The 24,201-nt window shown below is 40.8% G+C and overlaps 1 protein-coding gene across 2 annotated transcripts in view; it reads right to left on the bottom strand.

The window, feature by feature from the left end:
- Nucleotides 1-24,201, bottom strand: part of LOC105257678 (T-box protein H15) — a 47,452-nt gene that overhangs the window by 5,498 nt on the left and 17,753 nt on the right. For both annotated transcript variants that reach the window (XM_011268467.3, XM_020029488.2), the window contains exons 2-4: nucleotides 20,897-21,152; nucleotides 16,415-16,688; nucleotides 13,318-13,482 (exon numbers count right to left, since the gene is read on the bottom strand). In XM_011268467.3, the coding sequence (XP_011266769.2) occupies nucleotides 13,318-13,482; nucleotides 16,415-16,688; nucleotides 20,897-21,152 (695 nt within the window). The remainder of the gene's footprint in view (nucleotides 1-13,317; nucleotides 13,483-16,414; nucleotides 16,689-20,896; nucleotides 21,153-24,201) is intronic.

The raw sequence follows: 24,201 nt of genomic DNA, 5'->3' as shown, positions 1-24,201 counted from the left end.
GACGGAGAACATCGGCGGTACCACATAAAAATGTCAAACAAACGCAATGATATTCCTCGACGTGGACCCATCCAATTTCCGTCTGGCGAACCAGCAGGCATAAATCAACCTTGTCTTCCGGGTCGAGTGTCACGGACGAGATGTGATGCGGCTCGTCCGAACGACACGCTCCTACTACTTTGACTTGGGGCACCGATGTCTTTCGTAAAATCCCCGCTAGACGAGGCACAACACGCGTGTATTTATTTGGAAAAGGGAGCCGCTTGTCGCAACTCTGGTTACCCGTAGGTGGTCCAATTAATCCGCGCTGCTCCAAAACTCGGAAGCAAACGAGGCGTCGCATTTCCACGATAATAGCCCAATTAAAAGGAAAATTATCGCGCTTTATCGTCCATTCGATAATTTAATATACCATAAATTATAATATATTATTTAACGTTAAAATAAAATATTACAAAGTTTTTCAAAGAGATAAAGATAATAGTTTCAAAGTTGATGTAATGCATTTCCTTTTTTAGACAAGGCATGTCGTATCTTCTCATTTGCAACATTCCCCTGAAGAGATTCTCCGGAGAAAAGTTACTCTTATAATAACATCTGTAATCTATAATAAACTCCCCTCCCTCCCCCGCATATACAAGACAGTCGTCATACTCGTTCCTGTCATATGCTCTAGCCGGATTTATCGGCAGTCTTGATGACTTCACGAGTCGCGATAAACCAGTATTCTCGATAAGTTCGAAGATACGTATCCCGTCCGTCGCAAACTTGCATTGGCAACCGTCCGGACTGGAAGTCGTCGCGCGACTTTCAGTTTATCTGCTCGTCGAAAGCTCGTCGCCGTTTTCGCGCTCCTCGGAGAGACCCGGGAGGAAAAAGAGCAGGAGGAAAAAAAACAAAGAAGAGGAGGAAGGAAGGCGGCGAGAGGAGAGTGGCACTTTTGGTGCGTCGAGTGGGTGGTCCAATTACCCTACGGTTTCGCGCTCACGAGCAGCACGTGCAGAGACCCCGGGTAATAAGACTCTTTCCTTCAAAGCTGAGGCTAAGCCGATGCTAAGCCCGGGGCCGCCTCGGTTTTAGTTACGATTCCGCTGACATCATTAGCCAAACATCTGGCCCGCCACCATCGCCACCGTCACCATCGCCGTCAGCATCCTCGCTCCCTCGACAACATCTCGCCACCTCCGTCTCCGTCCTGCATCTCCTCCCCTGTCTGCATTCGCTTCTCGTCATCGGTCCGCCTGACGATTCGCGGCGGCGTCGTCGTCATTTTACGAGCGGATCTCGCGCGGGTCTTTGAAATCCGCGATACCGGACGCGAGTTTCGAACGACTTCTGGTCTTTGATATTGGCGTTTTATCGCGTTGCCCCGACCGACATTCTCGTCGAGCCTCTCTCCTTTACGATGGATTTGTTACTTCGCAATGGCGTGCTTTGCATGGTGTATAAATTTGATGTCAAAATATTCTTGCTCCCTTAAAAATGTTAATTTTTTAATTTGTTCAATATCTTTCTGACATTCTTCTAAATTTTATCTTAAGTGAAGAGTAGGATTCTACATTATCTAATCAATCTTAATAACTGCAATTGAAGTGAAAAGCGCTAGATACTTTCAAAAGTCTCCTCAAAATTAAAAAATAATTAACATCTTTATTCTTTTCTTAAAACAGTGCAGAGTAATATAGCCCTTGTCATCATAATAATTAAAATTTTATTAGAGACAAAGATCCGAATTAAATCGCCACATTTAATTCGAGGATTCGCGCGGAAAATTGATCGACCCATTTCACCGATCGATGAAATTTCCTGCAAAAGGCGTTGAAGTCCCGACGCCACTGGGACCGGGCTTTCCGACAAACGCGGTCGGCCCGTCGAAGTTATACGATTTCGCTGACACGACTCGGCCAAACGCTTGGACCACTTCCCAAACCGATTTACGATGTCGACTGTGTAGTGCGCAGCGAGTGGGTTCACCGCGTGATAAATTCGCCTCGCATGCTCGCCGTTCTGCTTCGGCTCGGCAGCCCGATGCCCGAGCGGCGCATCGCCCGCCGCGTGCGAATAAATCCTCGGCGAGAGAGACGCGTCCCGAGAGATGAAGCTCCGCCACGCATGGGAACGCATGCCGTGTCGCGCGCGATACGCGAAGTGCGAACGAGACATCCGCCGCGCCCGCGAGTCATTAGAGAGAACGAGACGATTAAGATTATCAAGCGCAGCCAATGCGCGTAATGGAGTTTTAAGCGTAAACGAGCGTGAGAAAAAAAAAGGAGCAAATAAAAAAGAAAATTATACGAAATAATATCGCCAATAAGGAAAAAAAGGAGCAAATAAAAGAAGGAAATAATATCCGATAAAAACGCCAAAAAGACTGCGAATTTGCAAGTTTCACGAGCTTATTAAAAGTTTCTTATATTTTTGGACTTCGGGAAAAATCGGAATATCTTTGTAAATTCCATTTTACATTTCGAGCGGGGGACAAATTTCCATCGAGATGCGCATCCTGGCGTTTCGGGAGGCTGAATAAAAATCGCGAATTCATCTCGTTACCCACGACAATGCGTCCAACGTCCGTGCCGTCATCACGCACGTACTTCTTCGTACGAGCCTTTTTGCGGCGCGTCACGTCCCACGGGAGGAGGCCCCGATCCTCGTCTTTAAACGCCGGTTGCCGACGTATGTATGTACCTACGACGCATACCGCGCTCGCAAAGTAATTTTCGAGAATCCTCTCCGCGCCGATCGTACGGAAAGATGCCGCCGCGTCATTACTGGCGGTTAATAGGCGAACAAGAAGCCGCGTCTACAGGGTGTTCCGCCGCTCTATCGATCCTCCGATACGAGAATTTTAATTTTTTTTTCAACAAAGATTTCGTGCGAATTATATGTGTCGATTAAATACGTCTTTTTATGAATTTAATTTTAATTTGACGAGTCCATTGTATAAAATATGTGCATTTTCACTGATTAATAATTTCCTCCGAATGAAACATAATTTAACATAATTTACAGAAATAAATATATTTTTATTCTCCATATACAGATCTTTTATACAGATCTTTTGTATGCTGCTGTTAGTATCCTCCGTTGCTTTATACGAATTCTGCGTTTTATAGACGTGCGTTAGTAGGAGGACACCCGGTATACTCGCAAGTGCCGCGGCTTCGGCTTTCAAAGCGCGTCACGCGACGAAAACTTCAATGCGAAATTTGCGCGTTTCCGAGGCTGCGACGTTCACGGCGTGGTGGAAAGTAATTTTCTGTCGAGAAACGCACACGCACGCGGATCAGATCCCGTCATCGACCCGGCGGCCCGAGGACAGATCGGCGCGGCCGATCGAAGGACAGGTAGCCAATTACGTCCAGCTGCGGAGCGCCGGACCGATGAAAATTGAGAGAGAATTTGCGAACACAGTGGGCGGAGCGGACCCAAGCGGGACCCAAGTCGGATGCCCGGATATTCGGATACCGATACGTATTCGCGGTTCGCGTGCAGGTCCTTTTGAGCACCAGGAAGCTGGTCTCTAAGGAATTAAGCGAAGACGAGGTCGAAGACATCAAAACTTGTTGTTGATCCTGAATTTATGTTTTCTTTTTTTTATATAAATTCAAAAAATCAAAAAGCTTTGAAAATTACATGAATCCAAACAGGCGATACTTTTAAAATAAACTGCATTAGAATCTTATATCTGTTTCTTAATACTAAGTCTCAAGTTTTTTTAGATAATTAAACGAATGGATTAAACTTTATTAACATGTATAAGATAAAATTGCAAAAAATCAATGTAGATTATTTATATGAACGTTTAGATTAACAAAAAAAAATATAAGAAGATATCTTGATCTAAAATACATTTTAAACACACATCTTCCAGTGTCATTTTATCTTATTCCACGAGTTATAACACCTGATCCCCATGCTCGACGATCAAGATCACCATAATTGATTAATAAGCGAACGATTTCTCCCAGTAATAATTCACGACGCCCTAGATTTTTGATAGCTAAAGCCGTTAATTGCGCGCAAGATAGCCATTATGAAAATTCCGAGGATGCGTGCTCGGGGCCAATTTAAAATTTAAAATTAAAATGCCGGTAGGGCGCTCGCGCGATGATTAAAAGGCTCGTCTAATAATCGTCCGATAACCGCTTCGCGTATTGTTTCTGCGCGCGCTCGTAATCAAATTTGCAAGACTAATTGCGCGCGAGAGGCGACGCGGCGGATAAGCATCGTAAACTTCAGCTTAGCGCGGAATAAAGTCGACATTATTTCACGCAACGATAATATTCCGTTTATCGGCGAACACGCGCGCTTGTTTCCTCATTACGGAACACCGACACGCGGGTCAAAATGTGTATACGAGCGCGATATTACGCGCTTAATTGCGGTAATGGCCTTACGCGACAGTAAATCATGCTCCGTAATGGACAGCTTGATGCCTTTTTAATCGATGTGATCGGAAATGTCACGGAGATCTGCTCGTCGAAACAAAGTCTAAGCATCGTTATTCCAATAATGTAATATTTTATGAGCTATTTAACTTTTTTTCCTATTTTCAATTTTCCGCAAATCCTTCAATATTTGCATTTGCATATTTTAAAATATCGTATATTTGAGTCACAGACTGTCAAATTCTAAAGCTTTTATTGCCTCCTTCCAATACGCGTAAGTAATGCAAATTTTACGTGTCTTCAAAATTTTGAACATAGATTTTTATATCCTTAGATTCAGAGATTTTGAAAATACTAGGATCTTTAAAGATTTCCAATACATTGGGATTTTTCTCTTATTTAGATTCGCGTATCCTCAAATTCTTGAATTTTCGAATCCTCCAATATTTACATTCTCAAATTTTAAACTCCCCCTACCTCCCTGAGATCCCCTGATACTCTAATCCTCGCGTCCTTAAACCCACGGATCTTGCGATACTCCGAGATCTAGACCGTTTAGATCCCCGGATAATATCTTCGAGCTTTCGCGATCCTCGAAACTCCTTCGAGGAGCTTACGGAGCGTTATCGTCCCCCTCTTATACGGCTCCCCGAGTCGCACACACCCGGTAGAGAGCGCGCGAAATGAAGCCGTAGGTAATTGAAAGGGATGCTTTCGCACCCGAGAGAGGCCCGGGTCTCTAATAATAGATTTAATAGAGACACGCTCATTGAAGAAAGGGGGTTCCCCGCGCTCTCTTCCTCTCTCTCTCTCTCTCTCTCTCTCTCTCTCTCTCTCTCGTCTCGTCTCAGCGCGCTATTTAGTGCCGCTTGTGTGCTCGCGCCACGCTCGCTCGCCCATCACGCCGCCTTTTTTCGCCCTTTGCCGCCAAAACGCCGCTCTGCCGCTATGGTGACGACTAGCGATAAAATTAAATTATCATATACGCCGGCTGATTTATAAATACGTCGCGACGCGGACGCGACGCCGCGAGCGACGTTTTAATTCGAACGCGATGCCTTTGTCGACCGGGTGGTCCGTCTACGCATAATTATTCTGATTTTTGGAGAATTATGCATAGAGTATTTCAACGTTTTTCTCTCATTCCTTTATCAATTATGTAATATTTCTTTATTATGATAACGTATTTAAATTCTCTATATCGCGATGTTTAAAATATATAAGTGTTTGATAATTTTAAATCTCGAATTTAAATCCTAGAAGAATAAAATACAGTTGTGTCTTCGTTTAGATTATAAAATTTTGATAAATTTTGATATTCAGGTTGTTCTTTTATTTTATTTATCTCAGAATTACTCATATATTAATATTTTAGATAGAAACTGATTGCTGCGTCTCTCATTAAAATTACAAGACTCAAAGTATCCTATAGAAACTAAGGAAGAAATACTTTATCTTTGACACAGCAACGATGTTTTTTAGTAAATGTCGTGTACGTAGCCAACTCATGAAAATTCACGCGATCACTTGAGCGTTAATTCCCGACGGCTGGTTGCATGTCGGCCAGTGTCGAAGGGCCCCGAGAAAAGTGTGATATCAACACGATCATTAACGTCACTTCGACGTCGACGAGCGGAAGCGAATTTTAATCTCTGCTCACGCAACGCGCGTGTTGTCCTGTCTGGGACAGCGAATTAATTAACCCTCTCGTGGAGAATTCGCCTTTAATGTAGTCCGTCTGAAGCTTTGAAGGACGTCGGATCGCGAAGAGCATCTCATCCGAGGGGTCTCGGACGCGAGCGATATTTGGTAAGGGGATAACTCGTTCAAGACATGAAACGGACAACGTTGGATCGCGAGATAAATCGTCTATGAGCGCGAAAGACTGCGTTGTCAGAGCGATGAGCCATCCCGTGTTTCGTGTCAGCTTCCTCTTCAGCATCCTGGGCACGAGAGCGTCGAGAGGGGGCGGAGTAGTATAGCGCACAGGCATCAGGTTCGACGAGATCGGGACACACAGCCGCCGCACCGCCGTGTGTGGCTCCGAAAGAGAGAGCCTCTCTTCCTCTTCTTCTTCCTCTTCCTTCTTCTCCCTGTCTCATTTGAACGCGATTATTTATGTTTTCTTTCGTTCGCGCCCTCGCCGACGCTGTCGCTTGCAGCCACTAAAACCATCGCCTCCTCTGTCTCTTTTGCTTCTTTCTTCCTCGCTTAAACGTCGATCTTGACGAGAGGATACAAGAGTGAACGGAGATATTTAGAAACCTGATTAACTCAATTGCTGAAAGATTTGACAATCCAAGAATGAAAAATGTTCTAGATATTTAACCCTTTCGTACCTCCGGCTTTCCCAAAAGAGATGTGTTTCATATGAAGACAATTTTATTGGTTTTTGAGGGTACTGATTCCAAATTTACCATCAAAATTTAAATTCAAGATGGCGACAATGAAAAGTTATTAAATATCAATATATTTAAAATATGAGCTTTGATTTTATTTTGATTTTTTTTTAAATATATATTATGTTTTTTCCTGAACACACACATTTGACTCACAGCGTTGTTATACATTTTTTTTGCAAGCCGCACATCTGCCGCGAGACTTGGATGTCAGTCGTCTTACTTTGATTATACGTATAAATTATTATAATATTTATCATAATAAAATTGTAATCACATTTAAATAAAACTTTAAGTTTATAATTAGCGCATAAATTTTATGATTTTTCAATTAATATGCGGTTAATCTTCATTCTCTAAAAGTTTGATTTTTTGCACAGTTTAGATAATTATATTGTACTGTAAACATTACATTTCAAAGTGCGCGATTTTTTTACATATAACTTGAACCTTCTTCTTTAAAGCAAGCCGAAACAGAAGTCGATAGGATTATTTGTTTAAAAGTTATGAATTTTTTCGTAGGTGAGACATATATGTCTCGGAGATACGAAAGAGTTAAAATACAAAGAATAGAAACTTCTTTAGGATTCAAAAATCTAATCATTCAATCATGCAAAAGAGTTTCAAAGTTATAGAAAAAAAATGTTAAATTTTTTAATCTAGAAGAAGAAAAACGAAATTTAAAAATCTCTTTGAAAATTTAAAAGCCAAGCATTTTCTTATTACATGACAATTTCTTGTCTCTTCGTTTCTTGCTTTTCCTTTCCTCTCTTCCTTCCTCACTTCCCTTTTCTACTCCTTCTTATTTCTGTTTTTGTTTCTTATTCCTATCCTTTCCCGCATTCTATTTTCTCTCTTTAGATGTCCCGCTCAGTTCATTTGGTAATGCTCGAGCGCGGTGGCAAGTGTCTGAATTATTGCCCGACACATATGGCGATTGTTAAGGGGCATGGTCGCCCATATTTTTGGACATTGCCCTACATAGACTAGCGACGGGTTTATAGCATTGCCGGACGATTATTTCTGGCGTGTCGTTACATCGGGACTGTATAAATTCATTCAAGATGTCTATCTTTACAGCGCAAGTTTATTACGACGGGCTCGATGGCAAGAATGATTTAGCCTTCAAACAGTTTGCGATAATCCGTAGTCGTGTTTTCTCGCGACTAATATTAATTAATTCTTTTCATAACGGGATTATCGTGTTCGTTTAATTACATTTATATTAACGAGGATTAGCTTGTTCGTGAGGAAAAAAACGACGCAGAATGCCACTTTGCTGAAGCTCGATCGCGCTTAGCAACCTTGGATTTATAATAACTTCCGCATCGCGCCGATTGCAAAGTAAACCGCGTTCATTTACTGTTAATGCGTACTTACACACCTAATTTACCGCAATTTTGCAGACGGGGGAATCGTCGCATCCTGTGACGAGGACACGATGATGTGCGACCGCGAGCGTGCGCAAACAAGTCTTTAAATGTGTCGTAATTACATCACCGGGTGCATATATATCGGACAAAGCGCGTATTACGCCTGGAAACGCCGCATCCGCAGGACACGACATCCCGCGACGCAGGATAATTATTCGTAATCGCATAATTATCACAGATTTGTCTTTATGCCTCGCGTTTCCGTACCGCTTTGCGCAATTAGGTACTCGGAACTGAAACGCGTGCGGTCATCGTGCGTGCGTTTCTTTTTAACTCTGCCAGAGAACGCGGTCGGGAGAAAAAAATAAAGAAGCGAAAAGACTTACTTATTATGTACCTTGAGGCTAAGTCCTCTAAGATAATTTCATATGATTACTTCAATTACAGTTTGATATAATTTAGATATATACAAGGTGATCGACCTAACGTTATGTCGACCTAACCGTTTGAAATTTATTTTATTTCTAACGAAACTCCAGAATTTTATGCAATTCCTTCGAAGAAAGTTACATTTTATCGTACGTATCTCTTTCAAAAGCACTGACCGAGAAATTTTCCTTTAAAATAAGAAAGAATATTGATAAAAATAGTGGAAAAAATCGTTACGATACGCTATGTATGTGAAATGTAGATGAAGATAGAGATCCAGCGAGCATTCACTAACTTAAATATTCTAGTTACAGTATGTTTATTATTTAGTTAACAGAAAATTGAATGTGATTATTCTTAGCGCTTGATAAAATTTTCAACGCGTCTGATTTTCCCTGACATTTCATTCCTAATTTCCATTAAGCGTGCTTCTACAGCTGACACATATAATTATATATAATTCGAGACTACTGTGAGATTCACATAGTTTCAAATAGATGATTCTTCATCAAAGAAATACAGTGCGCAATTTACGTGCAATCAAAGACATTTCATCTTAATAGAGACAACAATGAAAAATGTAATAGATGAAAAGGGGAACTTCGAAGAACTGTCCGAAATGACAAACTTCAATACGAAGACCAGAAATATACTACAAAGCAGAGTGCATAAACCTTGTTGACAAATAAATTTCTAGAAGTGGGAAGCGCTAAGCATTTCGACAGGAGCAACGAAAGAGCGAGTACAAAGTGACCGCGGATAATAGACGATGACGAAGACGTCGACTGTGACGTTGTCGTCGATGAATAAATGCAAAGCAACGAAAAGGAATAATAAAATCCAAACTGCGGAAGTAACATAAATGTTACTGCGACAAACGACCTAACTGCGATGATAGATTTAGTAAATAAATCAGAGAAATATGGAAATTTGTCAATAGTAAACATAATAAATAAAGCTTAAAGACACAGACAATTTTCTCTATCCGGATGATGCAATCGTGCATTTGAATATAATCTGGAATATAATTCTGTCTTAATGAAAATTCAATAAAAGACCTCACTTCACACATCCCGATTTTGAAATGTCAGAATGTCAACTACTTGTATTTAATTTTTCATTAAAAATGTATTAAATTGAAAAGATGAATAAGATCTTATTCGCGTTCTGAAAGCTCAACTCTAAAGTCTTATTTTTGCATTCCTCCATTTCGTATATTTTCATTGAAAAAGAAATCAAAGACACGAGATACCAAAATCTGCGATGGAAAGTCCGGTCGTGGAAGTTCGCATAATGGATGTCTACAACGACGGAGAAGGAGAATGAGGAGGGCAGGGGAGGCAAGGAAGAGCACGAGAGAGAGGAGGCGACATCGGGGGGCGATAAGGAGCCCGACAGAACGGATGAAGGAACTCTCTCCGTCGAGCGCGGCTGGAGGGAAGGAAGAGAGGCGGCAGTTAAGTTATGAATTATGACGTGGTACGAGCGAGAAAGACGAATCGAGTCGGTCGCGTAGGTCGTTACGAGGCCTGAGAAGGGAAGCGCGAAGCCTGATGGGGAAGGAGAGAGCAAAAAGCGTCCGCAACGATACGCGGCACTGCCTTTGGGGAAAGAAGGTAGCCCTCGCTAAACGAGCGCACCCCCGACAGTGACTGTGACGACGACGACGAGTGACGGGAAACGCGCTAACCGCGACGAATGGCTTTCGAGCCGGTAAACCCCGAGCCCGAGAGGAATATCCATGCCAAAAATCCGATTGTATACACGGATATACACGGTACCGAAGCGCTAAGGTCGTTTGCCATCGCGATGAACTCGCGAGATCTCTTTGATCTTTTTTTTGCTAAAGCTAGCATATATGTCTGGAAGCAGTTATCTTCCATAATCTCGAATATCCGAATGCTAATGCTATGATTTTCGAGCTCAAACAAGATGAGAAAATGATGAAAATTGCTCATTTATTGAAATTAATTAACCATTATTCCCGTTAGTATCGTCGTCACTAGTTTATCTCTTTCCATCTGTACTCTATTAATGTTATTAATATTCTCATTTTGTCTGCTTGCCTGCAACTATTTCAAACTCGTGTATCTCTTTAGATTAGCTATCAACTATCTTTCCGTACAGTCTTTTTAATATATCGCCGATCTCGATCTTGTCGACAACGCTTTATAGCCTCCTCTTTCACCGAATCTCGGGTGGCTTGTCTTGTCTCACGTTCTAAACAAGTCGTATCTACCTATCCATCTACCTCGCAGCATCCGCTGTCCGCCGCGCACTCAGCTGCATTTCTACATCACTAACGTGCATTCCACGGTATACCTCTGTCCTTCTTCGTCCCTTTGCTTTTATTCGACCGCGACGCGTTCGCGCTGATCACTCGCTGTTTCTTTGCTCCTGATCCCACCGCTTTTACATTCTATCTTGTCTATTTTCGATCTCGCTGAAAGCCTACAGTGACGTTCATTCTAATCAACATTGCCGCTAGATACGTTCAGAGATTACTTTTTAATTTATTATTTCTTTATCCCCATTTATAATTTTTTTAACGCTGCTTGTTACTTAATAATCAAGAGATAAAGATGCCGATTAAAATATAAAAAATATAGAGGAAGTTAATATCAAAACATTTTGCATAAAGTTAAAATCTTGTAATGTTCATGACAGGCTTTGCATAAAGCTTGACTGGTCGTGACTTCCGCTCGACGCGAAAGAACATCCAACATGCCATGCCATAAAGATCTCGACTATCGAAATAACGATCGGTCGACGATATTCGACGCGTTTCTTCAGGAAGATGCGAGAAAAAGGGAGAGAAAAAACGACGACAAGCGGACGGAAGAAACTCGGAGGCGACGAGGAAACCGCAAGGAACGATAATGACGAGACGAGAGGACGCAGAAAGCGAGAGGCACAAAAGAGAGGACGTCGTGGAAGAGAAACTGGCCCGAGGTAATTGCCGAGGTGTCTCTTCGCACCTCATCATCATCATCAACAGCCGCGTCGCTCTCGTCGTCGTCATCGTCGTCGTCGTCGTAACCCGTCCCTGGGACCACCCGTTAGAGTCGATTCCGTCAGTTTTCGGCTGCATTAGCTGGCAGACGAAACACGTCGCATCTTCGTCAAAAGCTGTGCCGAAATGACGACAAGCTTAAGTAAAACGTTTCGATAAAGCGAAGAATAACACTAGAAGATCACACTAGAGGCCTGAATTAGGATCATCGCTAACTCTTTTTAATTACAATTGCAAATCGCATTTGTTACATTTTATTTATATGAAAATTTGTTTTGAAATCATATAAGTGATTTAACATTCTTAGTGTCTCTTTAACAATTAAAATATTGAAAAAGATTTGCAATATTAACAAACAAACTAAAAATGTTATTTTTTCGGAAAAAAAAGAAATTTGAATAAAGTAAAAAAGTTTTTATATAAAATAAAGGCGTGCAATTTTTTTCATTTCAATCTTTTGTAATGAAAAGAGTTCAAATAAATTATAATATACTATTCTTTAAGGAAAAAAGGCCGCCATCTCCCTCAAGGAATACGACCCGGCTCGCGATAAAAAGAAGAGAGATCGATTAAACGGTACTAGGATAAACATCGGAAACGGAGCCAGATAGTTGTCCGTTGTCGCCTCTGAGGATCATAGATCTAACCTACGTCAAGGTCCGAAATTCCAACCGCCGCGAGGATGGAATTGAGTCCCCCTCGACGACGGTGGCGGTGGAACGAGACGCGCCGCGCCGCGACGCCCGTGGAATGCGAACGACGCTGACCTGGACCACACATGACGCCGCACGGTCGGTTCTTAAACGACTATCGTGAAATACGATAATGCCCGTCTTTCTCGCGCGCCGAACACAGAATCTGAACTTGGACACGGAAGACGGTTCCGTCGAGAAGGAGAGAAAGAGAGACCGGGATCGCGACTCCCGCGTTCCTCTCGCGAACACCTCGACAGTTGCACGTGTTGCGCCTTTTGACAGTTGTACACTGCGCTCGAACAGTGGCGAGCCTATTTAGAGATCTTCGCATTCTAAGTGTATTGTATGTGTATTCGTTGATTTGTCTCTCTCATACGTTATGTATTTAATGAGTTCCAAAAATATTTTCTCGATTCTAATGTCAATTTATGTATTTAATGAGTTCCAAAAATATTTTTTCGATTCTAATGTCAATTTCCTCGTGCCTTGCATATCATAATTTCACTTAATTATTATATTAAAAATGAGTATCTTGAAAATTTTCGATTCGAGGGAAGAGCATTCTATCTTAAAAAGATGTATATTTAAATCATCAAAGATCATTATCTAAATAACAATAAATATGCAATATATGCGCACGTTCGATTTTAAAAATAAAATTGTAAAATATTGATAAAATATACAGTAGCTTCGCAAAAAGGAAACGGATGATTCTCTTGATACGCGGACGCAACGTTAACGTAAAATCTCGTGTATCCGCGAGGTGTTACGCCAGTGTCTTTGCGCGCGGTCGCTCGCTCTCGACAGAAACGATTATCGGGGATGAAAGAGAGCCGCGGCGAACGAAATGGAGGAACCAGTCCCGTGTGGCCGAGATGTGGAGGACCGGAGGCGACCGGACGGACGTACGAGACTCCGGCCGAGTCGAAAGAAAGACGAGGAACGAGAAGGAGAATGAGCGAGCGCAAAAAGGAAAGGCGGGAGTGTAACGGTAGCGAGAAACAAAGTGAAACTTACGAGCTGATTCTGATAGGCGGTGACAGCGGTGAATATGGCCTCCGGGAATATGAAGGTCTTGTGCGGCTCCTTCTCGAGGTCCACGATCGACTTGGCCGTACCCGAGTCCGGCCGCTTCACCAGGTGGATCCTCGGCTGGTACTTGTGCATCGAGTTCAGCACCAGCTGCAAATTATCCGAAATTGTATCACACTGCCCGTAGAGATGATTAATGGCGATATACGTTCGATACGCGTTTAATTTTCCAAACACAGACACTTCCTCCTCTGTCTTAGCCTCGAGATTAATATACTTATCGAATAGTTATTGTAAAACATGTTTTTTATCGTAAGGCTAAATATATTTTTTGCAATACCTATTTATTTCTTTTGAATGATGAACATATTATTTTGTCTACACCTTTTCACTATTATTTTAAATTTTATCAGTTTTTTTAATCGCGTGAGAAATCCAGACGACCATCATTCCTCAATTTATGTTATTAATTCAAAGACGGGAGTGAAAGTTGTTCGCAATCGGAAGATCTCTCGCGATAATTACAAGTGTCCGATTTCGTCCAATTAAAGTCGAAACGAACTAACTAGCCAACGATCCAAATGGATGACGATATCGCGCATGCGGACACGACTTCTTCGTCTTCTTTCGCGCTACGCATTTCCATCCATCCCTTATTTCCGAGCGTCCCATTAGGGTACCAGAATCGCTGACGGCTTATCGTTTCCCGAGGACGGAGATTACATCGAGTTTCACGTCGACTTTCGTCGTTCGGGGATTTGAATCGGCGACGAAGCCGAGAGCAATGCGATAGCATTAACAGCACAAACGCGGGCGGAGATCGGCCGCGGCGAGAAAAAGCGTATGAATTAGAGGAGCACTTCGGGGCAGGGCGAGCTCCCCGTTACCATTCAAAAGAATCACTTTGCCCGCGTCTGGCAGCGTGTAATACCCTGAATACAAAATGAGTACCGTGAAGAAGCGCTGCCCCGATCGGAGTTCCTATTTACGTCAGTCATCCGATGAATTAAGGGCCCCGATGCGCCGGCGAGAAAGAGGAGCTCGGGCTGACAATGAGACGGTGGGAGGGGGTGGGGGAGGGGGTGACAGCAAGGCTGGGGCGAGGAGGGGGCAAAGACGCGGCTGAGATTCCCGTGTCTTATGACAAACGAGACAACGGACTGTCAAATTATCCCGTGGAGCGACTAAATCGCGCCACGATGAAATTCGTTTTATCGGCGTCGTTTTTCTCCTTTTCATAACCGAGACCTGCGGTAGGTCGCGATTAATCAGGTTTGCGACGACGATGACGTTCTTGATGACTTTTTGATTTCAGGAGCAATGTGAGAAATTGACTCAATTAATTCTTTGTAAGCACAATATTTAATATCCCCTCTGAATATTACTTTCGCATATTGAAAGATCACTTTAAAATTACTTTAGAAATCTCTCTCTCTCTTTCTTTCTTATACACAGCATCTAACGCTTTATTTTCTTATTTATAATTTCACGTCCTTTTAAAATTCTCATAAGCGCTTCGTCAACGTCATCACCGTAAAAGTCTACGAGTTGCGAGCCTAGGTAAATCAACCGTGTCGCGTGATTATGGAAAAAGAAAATTACGCAGAGAGAAAGATATGCTTCGTGAAATGACGTAAGAAGGTAAGATAAGTACGACGTAAAAGCTTTCCGCGAGACAAAATGTCATCGTGTTGCGTTCCACTTTGCTGAACTTTGTTGAACCTAACAATCGATGCCGGTCGATTTTTATTAATGCAACAACCGGTGGACGCGGTAGGCGTGCACTCGCTGTCTTCGACGCCGACAATGTCGTACTTTTAGCCGCAGCTGCGCCGAGTAACGTATAAAAGTTTAATAAGCGAGTTGTCTCGGAACGGCCACGTTTGCAAACGCGAGAAAATGTGAAAAATTTGCTATGAAAATGTGAAAAATTCGCGATTCGTGAAAAAATGTCGACAGACTACTCGCATGTACATGACAATTAAAATTAATCGAATGTAATGCACTCAAGAGATGTCACTTTTTTTATATATTTCTTTCTGAAAAATGCAGAAATTTTGAAAACTTTAATGATATTAAAATTAATTATATTGAATTTTAATTTAAACAATGGCCATTCTTTCCACCTGATTTAACAATATTATTCTAATAATATAAGAAAATTTTTCTCATATTTATAATATCAATAGAATAATGTTTTGTTTTAAACCATGTATATGTTTTTGCTAAAAAAAGGACTTGCTGAAAAAAGGACTAATTTGAAAAATTCTCTATTTAAAAAAAACAATATAAAATATTATTATTATTATTAATTATTATCAAATTAGAAATTATTATTAATTATTATTAAACTAGAAATTATGAAATCATAATATTGTTATGCGTCTGTTTTATAATCATATCGGTTCGTTTTCTTCTTTTTAATACTAGGATTAAACCGGATGGATATAAGGAAACGTCGGCGGAATTTTATTCCGTTCCTTTTCACCGATTCGTGAATCATTCAAAACGCGACGGAACTTCACATTCGTGTCGAAAAATCGATGCGCGTTACTACGTAAGCGCGAGCGCGCGATTAACTTACTCATTCTGTCATTATAACGGCTTAATAATAAAGACCGATCTTTACGGTGGTCTGACAAGTGTCACGAGGAATTAACCGGATGCCTTCGCGCAAGAAATAGAAAGACGGTCGGATAAGGCTTATTAATTAATTAATTCAATAAGAAACTTAACACATCCGCTGTAACGTGAATCGGAATCTGCACTTGTCGGAATTGGCTTTTTATAGCAAGCCGATATAGAATTTACCGGAAGTACGAATATAATTTCTACAAAATGATGAGCGCTAAATTGCCAAGTCCTTATTCACGGGTTCATATATATTGTGTTTGAAAATCTAATTCGATTCTAAGCTAATATACTCCGCCGTTTTCTTTCTCTTATTTTTACGTATCTGACATATTTCGGAAATTAGGCAGAAAATATAGCTATTCGATTGTCATACGAGTCCAGCGCAACTCAACGATTGATCTTACAAGAGGAAGAGGAAAATTTTTTCTCAAAAAAATAATATACTCACATGCCCATGTCTGTCCATGTCATTGTTAGTGAGCTTGACTTTTTCGAAGGAGACGACCTGCTTTCGGAGCTGTTCGCCTGTGAAAGGTGAATCCGGATGGACGTAGAGCCGGGCTGGCGCCGGCGGATCCGCCTTTCCGGCCACCAACCAGCAGCTCCTATGATATGCGTATCGATACCTCTTGTTGTCAACCGGCACGATGTCCATCAGGACCGCGTATCGACTGTCCGCCTTCAGTCCGTTGAATGAAACGCGACATGTCGGAAACATTCGTCTGCGCAAACACAAAACATTTTGTTAGTTAGTAAAAAAAGTCCAAAATTCAAAAAAAAATTTAAATGCTTTGTTTTTAAATATTTCCAAATGTTTGCAATTATCAGACTCGTTGCTTGTCAATTTTTATTAATAATAATTTTTATTAATTTTTATTAAATTTCTTGCAAGAGAAAAAGAAAGAGAAAATGAAAATATAATTTTTTACTACTATATAATTTTCACTGTCATTAATTAAATCAAAATTTTCAAAACTATTCTTAACTTACATAAAAATTCCAAACGATTTCATTCAATTTTATTTTATGAAGCAGTATATAATTTTTTCCTCTTAGACAGTATAAGTCAAATTAGCTAAACTTTAATTAACTTGTCGTTTTTTCTAAAACAGAAATTTTTGAGATTTTTAATAAAATAGAAACGCTGCATTTTGGTAATCAATGATCTGAACAGATTCGCGATAATTTTAGAATTGATCCGTTCACGGTCATCAACGTATGGTGTACGAGAAGAGAATGGAACGGAAAAGAAGGGAGACGAGAAGGGGGACTATGGGCCCGGATTCGCGGTTAGAGGCGAGGGGGTCCGCGGGGACCCGGGACCTGGCGTGAATGTTTTGCCTCGGAGGCCAAACATTAATACCGTGTCGGGCCCCCCGCTGTTCGACCACTAAAACGCGGGGACACCCGCCGATCTTATCTACGTCTTCTCCTCGGTCCTTGTCGACTCGGTATGCATTCATCCTGCCAGCGCCACGAGTGTGAGTAATGCTTTTATTTATCAAGCCGTCTTTTGTTAATGAATTGAACGAGGGGGAAGGTGGGACCTCACCCTCGCACCATTCCGCCTCTGCCTCTCCTCGTCCTCGTTCGTACCTGATTTTTAACCCTTCTCCCCTTTCGTGCGACCATTTCTCTCGTGACGCGAGCACAAGCACCGAAGATGCCTGTGATTTTTTCTCACAGGATTATCCGCCAAATTCCCACTTCACGTGAGAAAACATGGCTTTATACGAGACGTGAAAACTCAGCAAAAATAGAAATCCTTAAGAAACATATAAGAATAAAATATAAAAATTCTATCCCGATTATTAAAGAAAGTTTAAATTGCATGTTTTCTGTTCTCTTTCTCTTTTTTTCTAAATGAAATAAAATGTCTTTCAAGAATTAAAAACATTAATATTATTTCATAACAAATCTCTTACAAATTTACACTTTGCGATACAGATTACGCAAAATTGTCAAGTTTAAAAATTTAAATGGAACACGTGAACGAAAAAGTAGAATTCTGCATGAAATTTTCCATAAATAGCGAAAAACATAATGGAAGGAAGAGAGAAGGAGGGTTGAAGCGAGCTCAAAGAAGGGGAATCTCGGGCTGCCTAGTGGTGGAAAGTCTAAGGGACGATAAGGGGCGTAAGTTGACGGCTGAAGGGAGCGACGACCAGCGTCTCTGAGACACAGATCTAATTACCGACGCACGAGTAGGCGCGCACTCGGCTGAAGGAACGCGAATCCTCCCGTCTCCCCTTTAGGGGGGAATAAAGAGCAGGGATGTTGCCCATCGTGGCGGGCAATTAGGCGCGCGTCGGCCGCGTCGTCCCTCCCATCTTTTCCGCCTCCTTTCGCTTCCGGAGTTTCCCAGTTTTCTCGAGAATCCATTCAATGTTATCCTCGCACTCCATCTTAGACTTCCGTCCAGGACCGGCGCACGCGACTCCCACCCTATATAAAGATCTAGCAACTCCGTTTCATTCACACGAAAAAATATTTAGTGAATATTATATTAAAAAATTTATAAACAAATATCTAATTCTAGCATAACAAATCCGACGTAATTTTTTTTGTAATGATTTAATATTAAATATATGTTCGTATTAAATATTGAATATTAAAATAGCAATAAAATAAAATTTATAGCAAGTGATGGAAAAACATTTTTATTAAATCTACAGCATCTGTATCTTAACAAAAATTCCTCTAAAATTCTTCTAAAAATAATATAGTCACAAAATTCTTCTAAATATAATATATTCCAATTATCTTAGAAATATCGAATTTCATTCCACCATTAACTCGTTCTAATCCACCGCATTGATATAAAGGATTATTTGCTATGGCTTTCGATAGTCAACTTCGCGTCCAATGTTAGCATTTCCGTCGTTAAGTCGGAGATATATGTTTGAGAAGGTGTGGTATATCGCGAGTCGAGAGATGAACGCGAACATAAAACTTTTCGGATTGCCTTCCGCGAAGAGGTAGAGGCAGCCCTGAGAGATCCCCCCAGGACTTCTCTCCCCTCACAGTGTGATCCCACTCGAATCCTCACGCCTTCGGTCGCCACCGCTCGTCCCAAGGACCCTTATAAACTGGCATAAGCTCGCCCGGTTTCTACACCGACCCGACTAATTGACTGACGGTCAATATAGCAATTTAACCCGCCGCTTGCCACCAGCTCGTTCCCTGCTTTTTATTCTCCTTTTTCCATCTCTCCCCTCTTTCTCTTCCCGGACCTCTCCCCCTTTCCATTCCTGAGGTAATCCCGACTCTTTCACAGTTTTGTATTACTTTGCCCGGTATATTTGTGTGTACTTTTATCCTTTTATTTGTACAATGCGCCTTGCATTATGCTACTTTCTTATTATTCGCAGTTGAATTTGTTTACTTTTAAAGAGGATTCTTCTCATGGATAGAAATGCGTGTTACATATGTATATATTTAAGCTTACGTTTCATATAATCAACTACTTTTCTTGCATTTTTAATTCTGAATCAATTGAAGCTTTGTATACACATATCCAAGTTCAATCTTTACTCTCCTTCCCTCTCTCTTTCCCTCTCTTTCTCTCTCATGCCAATCTATACTATGTCTATAAGTTTTTTTATTATGATGTTACTTATTATATATACGATTAACATTTGTCAAATAATGTCTATTTAAAACAGATAATTATATCCCATAATATTTTGCCGATATTTTAAAATCAAATTATTTCTTATAAATAAAAATTATAGAAATAATAATTTTTGAAATAAAACATTTCGTATTAAATTTTGAAAACAACTTGATTATTCTCAAAACAGTGGCAAAATTTCTGACATTTTCTAGATGGTTGTTATATTTCGATTTGTTTATCATATTTTTAATATTGTATTTTTTATATTATACAAAATTTAAAAAAGATTAGTCACAAAAATTTTGAAGTTTTTTTTATGTTTCATGTCTTGATTGAATATATACTATCCTCCCTCCGGCTTCCCTGCTCAATTCCCGCAATTAAAGGTTCGTAATTTCAATGCGATTAGAACGCTTGCTTATGTTTCGGTATAACGTGTCAGGCGAGTGACAGCTTGCTCAGGGTAACGACACCTCTCGCCCTAAGCCTAGTCCGTTTCTATCGTCGGGTTCCCCTCGGGAATTTTCGTGGGTGTCGTGTCGTGTCGTGACCCGTAGCGGGATGTGATTGAGTTTGCAGTGACGTCGCCCCGGGAGCGACGGTGGTTTCGGGACGAGAATCGAAAGGGTGAGCGGCCACGAGTAATGAGAAAGAGTCAATCGCTTCGACGTTGTCCAGGAGGAATCCAACCTGCGATGCATTAGCGGGATACATCGTCTCGAGGGAGATTCCCAGGGCATCTGGTTGCCTCGGGGATCTCGCTTACCCCCCTCGAGAGAAACTGAAATTGTTTCCGCCTGCGATCCTTCGATTAATCGCGTTACGAAACGTACTTGTCTCTCTCGATCTCAGTCTCATTGTCTCGGAATAAAATAATAATTTCGAAAATATCAATGCATGATGCATTGAATTTATTACATTATTACGTCAACTTCGACATTCGCCAAAGTAATCGCAAATTGCGAGTAAAGTTTATGTGAATTACCGAATCATATATTATGCAATGTAGAATTACGTAACGCAAAAAGTGGTCTTAAAACTTGAAGGATTATGTAACAGAAAAAGTTGTTTTGAAATTTGAAATCGTACAATATTGAAAAAATGATTCAACGTCTGTAACAATTAATGAATATCAAATTCGAATTTGAAAGCAACTATCACTTGGCGATCATCGCTCGCGCGATTAAAATTTATCGACGTCCACGTGAAGTGCCTCCGGTGTTATCGTCGATATCGATAAATAAATCAGCATGACAATCCAGACATCAATCATTCTCTCAAACAACGGAAGTTGATAATTTGAAATGACCTTACCTGCCAGTCTTTGTGATGATCATCTCCGTGCCGAGCTCATTGAATTTATCCCAGAGGTCCTTGGTCTCCAAGTGGCAGGCCACATGTTTCAGTTCCTCGCAATTCGATCGCTCCTGGAGTAGCGGATTCACGACCGGCGAGGCGCCCTTTCCACTCGTACTTCCGGTATCGTCCGTTTCCGGCTCGTCCTCCGCATTGATCGTCTCCGGAACCGGCGGAGCACCGCGGACGACCCCAGAACCGCTAGCTTCCCTTTCTGCAATTCATATTTTTACAATACATGAATTTATTATATATGCGATATGTATTAAAGAATTCAACAAAAGCGTAAAAATATAATTCACATATAATATCCGTCATATTAATATCGAATTATCCTTCAGAATATTACTCGTCTGACAGTATTATAAATTTTATAATCCATCTTGCAATAGCGGTTTTTATTTAGCGCGCCGCCATCTTAAGTACGCAATCGGAAACGACGAGAAGGGAACCGCTTCCGGTATAAAAATCGACCCGATATAAAAATCGAGGATCGTTAAAGCGAGTGAAACTCCATTTCGAGAGGAGGCGAAGTCGAGAACTTAAGGACAAACATTTATCACTGCCGTGTCATTGACGCTCGTTTTTATCCGTTCAGCCGTAGTCACTAAAATAGCGTACGACGTACGGGAGTTAACGTGAATGAACCGCGGCTGATGAATATTTAAGAGCCACGTTCAATTACAGTTATATCGTGCCGCCGTTCCCAGTTTCGCGACGACGACATTCGCCTTGTGTGCCGCGCACTTTCGCCGCTCGCGCGGCGAGCGAAATTAAAAACGAGGCTCGTTCGTCGATTCGTAATTTACGATGGGAGGCCCCCCATTACCGCAAATTATTATTAATTTCGTCCGATGGTGCCGCGCATTGCGATAACTCGATTCTAAATTACGTATGACAGGCCTTGGCGTCGATTAATATCTTTCTCTCCGTACGCTTTTACGCTTGTGCCGCGCACATCCCACTTTTGCGCCAGCTCTGTATAAAGTTAAATTCGTGACTTTTTGCAAACTTACTCGCGAAAGAAACGCGCGTTTACGTATGCATAGACGTTTAATGAAAAATCGTTTTTCTGACGCGCCATTATTTACCGCGCCGTCCAATGACTCTATTAGCGGAATAATGAAGAAGAGGAGTGTCTCTCCGATTAAGATTTTAATCAGAAGTTAAATGAGTAGTAAGAAGTTGAAAATATAGTGGACGGGACATGCACGATACGTCAATATAATGTTTTCCAAATTGCTTGAATTATATATCGTGAGAAAATCTCTTTCTCTCTCTCTCTCGGTCTCTTTTGATAAATAAAAATAGAATTAAAATAATGATCTACGCGATAGATGTTTCATCTACTTTAATTAAGATCCAGAATTTAAATGATATATTTCTTTCCCTCTGAAATGATTAAGATGATATCGATATTATGTTTTTATTATGTAGTGCGGAAATGAGATTATATCGATACGAATGTGTCAAGAGCACTTGAGAGATATAGCAAACGGAGGCTAGATTCTGAGAAACTCACGTTGATTAAAATAAAACTCGTGTTGATTAATGCTTCAAATTAACTCGGAGACGCCACGTTATTGAAGCATTTTATTTCGCGTAGATCGCGCTAATCTCTCGCGTTTACACGCACACCGATGTAACACATTGCAGCACTGTGTACAGTTCTGTGCCATTCAATCACATCGACGTAAATCTAAGCGTAATCCATTTAGCGGTGCTTATAGGTATCCAGTTATCGATGATAATATATCGCCGGTTGCCGCGATAAGCGAGTTCCTTCAGCATCGCAATCGATTATAAATAATGTCGCGAAGAATAAATAATTCCGCGCGAGAGAAGCCAGCCTTACAATTATATTATGCAGATTGTATTTCCGATTTTAATGACGCAAGGGAAAAGTAATCGGCTGATAAAACGACGTATTGCCGCCGACGGTGATTAATTGTTGCGCCACGACACTCGAGCACAGGAAGTCGAGCTCTCTTTTCAAGATGCACGCGAATTTCTATAGGATGTTCTCAACGACATTATTTTACAAGTAAGAGAAAACGTAAGGGATTAAGTATGTTTTAACTTTAACTTTATATTTAAATTTAAATTTAATTTTAAATTATCGTTGAGATAAAATTAACCATAAATAGATAAATCGAATCAAAATAATTTAAATTAAACTAGATTGATTTCGTAAAGAATAAAATAATTTTGTAACAAATTTTTTACAAAATACTACTAGTGATTCATGAGCTGCGTCAATAAAAATATTCTCAAATGCGTTCTTCGATCAATTCGGACGCAATTTTTCGAGCTTCTCCGATAAGAAGAGATTCCACGCGGTTAAAACTTATTATAACTTATTTATAACTTCTTAATAGTAATTCGAGAGAGAGAAAGGGAAAGAGAGATCAGCATCTGCCATTTTAACAGATCCCTTCTTGGCGTAATTCGCGGACACGTATTTACCACGTGCGCCTCCGCCGAGTGCGTTTTCATAGTAAGAGCCACCGTTGTACCCGGGAAACCGTAATAAACTTCGTAATGGGCAGTTACGAAGTACCGACTTGGCCGATATGTCAGGTGCTGGCTATCAATTTTGCACGTTGATGCCGCGCACGAGGAATTAATCGTCCATTTGGTGCCGGAATCCGGCGTCAATATTATGGCCTCGCCATTTTCCCGCTTTTCTCTCCGCGAAAATCCGCAATTGAACACAAGATATGTATTGTAATTCTTTGCATATATATATATACATTTTCTTTTTTCTTTTTTTATCGGGAAAGAATGTAAAAGAGAACACAACGTTGCTAAAATCATATAGGACAATCAGAAATTAAGCACGGAGCAAAAAGATGGACAAATGTAAATGTAAATTATTTTCGTAATTTATTACCAACGATTGCGTGAAATTTCTAACAAGAATTATTTTTTATTAAACGAAAACACGTCCTAATATTTCATGATAAATATCTCACGGCAATTTTGATATACATGCTAAAGGGAGAGAAAATATCATATATCGCAATCTCGTAATCTCTTATTCAAGATAAAAGCTTAGCGATATACAAACGAGGAAGTAACGCGGTGGTAAATAAAATCTCTTGGTTTACCTTAAGTTACTGCAAGTTATAATTTCACGAACCGCCGCTCTTGGCCGGCATCACGCTAATAACGTTAAACTAAAGCAAGCCCCGTCGTAAGTAGATAATTATCCTTTTTCCAGGCGCTACCGCGCGCTTATTATATCGCTCGCCGGCGTGTAT

Source organism: Camponotus floridanus, unplaced genomic scaffold (genome assembly GCF_003227725.1).
Source record: "Camponotus floridanus strain SB8 unplaced genomic scaffold, Cflo_v7.5 scaffold3, whole genome shotgun sequence".
Taxonomy (NCBI): Eukaryota; Metazoa; Arthropoda; class Insecta; order Hymenoptera; family Formicidae; genus Camponotus; species Camponotus floridanus.
The sequence above is the reverse complement of the archived record's forward strand: the minus strand, read 5'-3'. Positions and strand labels throughout refer to the sequence as shown.